Source organism: Merops nubicus, unplaced genomic scaffold, assembly GCF_000691845.1.
Source record: "Merops nubicus isolate BGI_N331 unplaced genomic scaffold, ASM69184v1 scaffold13970, whole genome shotgun sequence".
NCBI classification, from domain to species: domain Eukaryota; kingdom Metazoa; phylum Chordata; class Aves; order Coraciiformes; family Meropidae; genus Merops; species Merops nubicus.
The window spans coordinates 18,186-18,816 of record NW_008584909.1 but is presented as its reverse complement, the minus strand read 5'-3'; the positions used below and the strand labels follow the sequence as shown (position 1 = coordinate 18,816).

Below are 631 nucleotides of genomic sequence, written 5' to 3'. Positions count from 1 at the left end.
CTTTCCCTCCCCACCTCTTTTTTCCACCCCCCTCCTTTCTCTTCCAGTGCCGAAGGAAGCCACACTTCTGGGCAGAGCAATGGCAGAGACCACCAAGCACTTGCTAAAGCAGTTCAAGTCCATCAGGACACGTTGCGCACGATGTACTTTGCTTGAGGTGGTTCAGCGACCCGGTCCAGCGCGGGGTCGGAGTCAGTGAGACCAGCTGCACTTAGGCCAACCATTGTCCAGGCTCCACTGACAGCCAGCGACCAGTGATGCATCTTAATGTTTGGTTTTTTTCTTTTCCATTTGCAAGAAAGCCTTCCGTCCAGAATTTCAGACTTGATGATGAACTGCATTCTTGTACCAAACCCCACTATTGTTGCAAATGTGGTTTGCCAAAAATCTCTAAGCTGCTTGGTATAAAACAGACCCATATTTTATAATTAAATCAAGAGCTGTGATCTCAGGGCTTAGGGGAGGGAAAAACCCAGCAAGTCAACCCACAAAACGCCTCATTCAGTTTGCTATTCACTGAATTGCTTTTAATAATTTGGAAAGATCTAATTCATACTAAAGTTTGATGGGCTAAAATGCTGTGAATTAGCTTTTAATACAAAGGAAAGCAAAGCATTTTTTTGACTATTTA

General features: G+C 44.4%; 1 protein-coding gene across 1 annotated transcript in view; it reads left to right on the top strand.

The window, feature by feature from the left end:
• The window catches only part of AGO2 (argonaute RISC catalytic component 2), a 29,598-nt gene extending 29,182 nt beyond the window's left edge, over positions 1 to 416 (top strand). The window contains 1 exon segment of the mRNA XM_008945844.1: positions 48 to 416. Coding sequence (XP_008944092.1) covers positions 48 to 156 — 109 coding nt within the window. The 3' untranslated portion in view covers positions 157 to 416.
• The last annotated feature ends 215 nt before the right edge of the window (positions 417 to 631 follow it).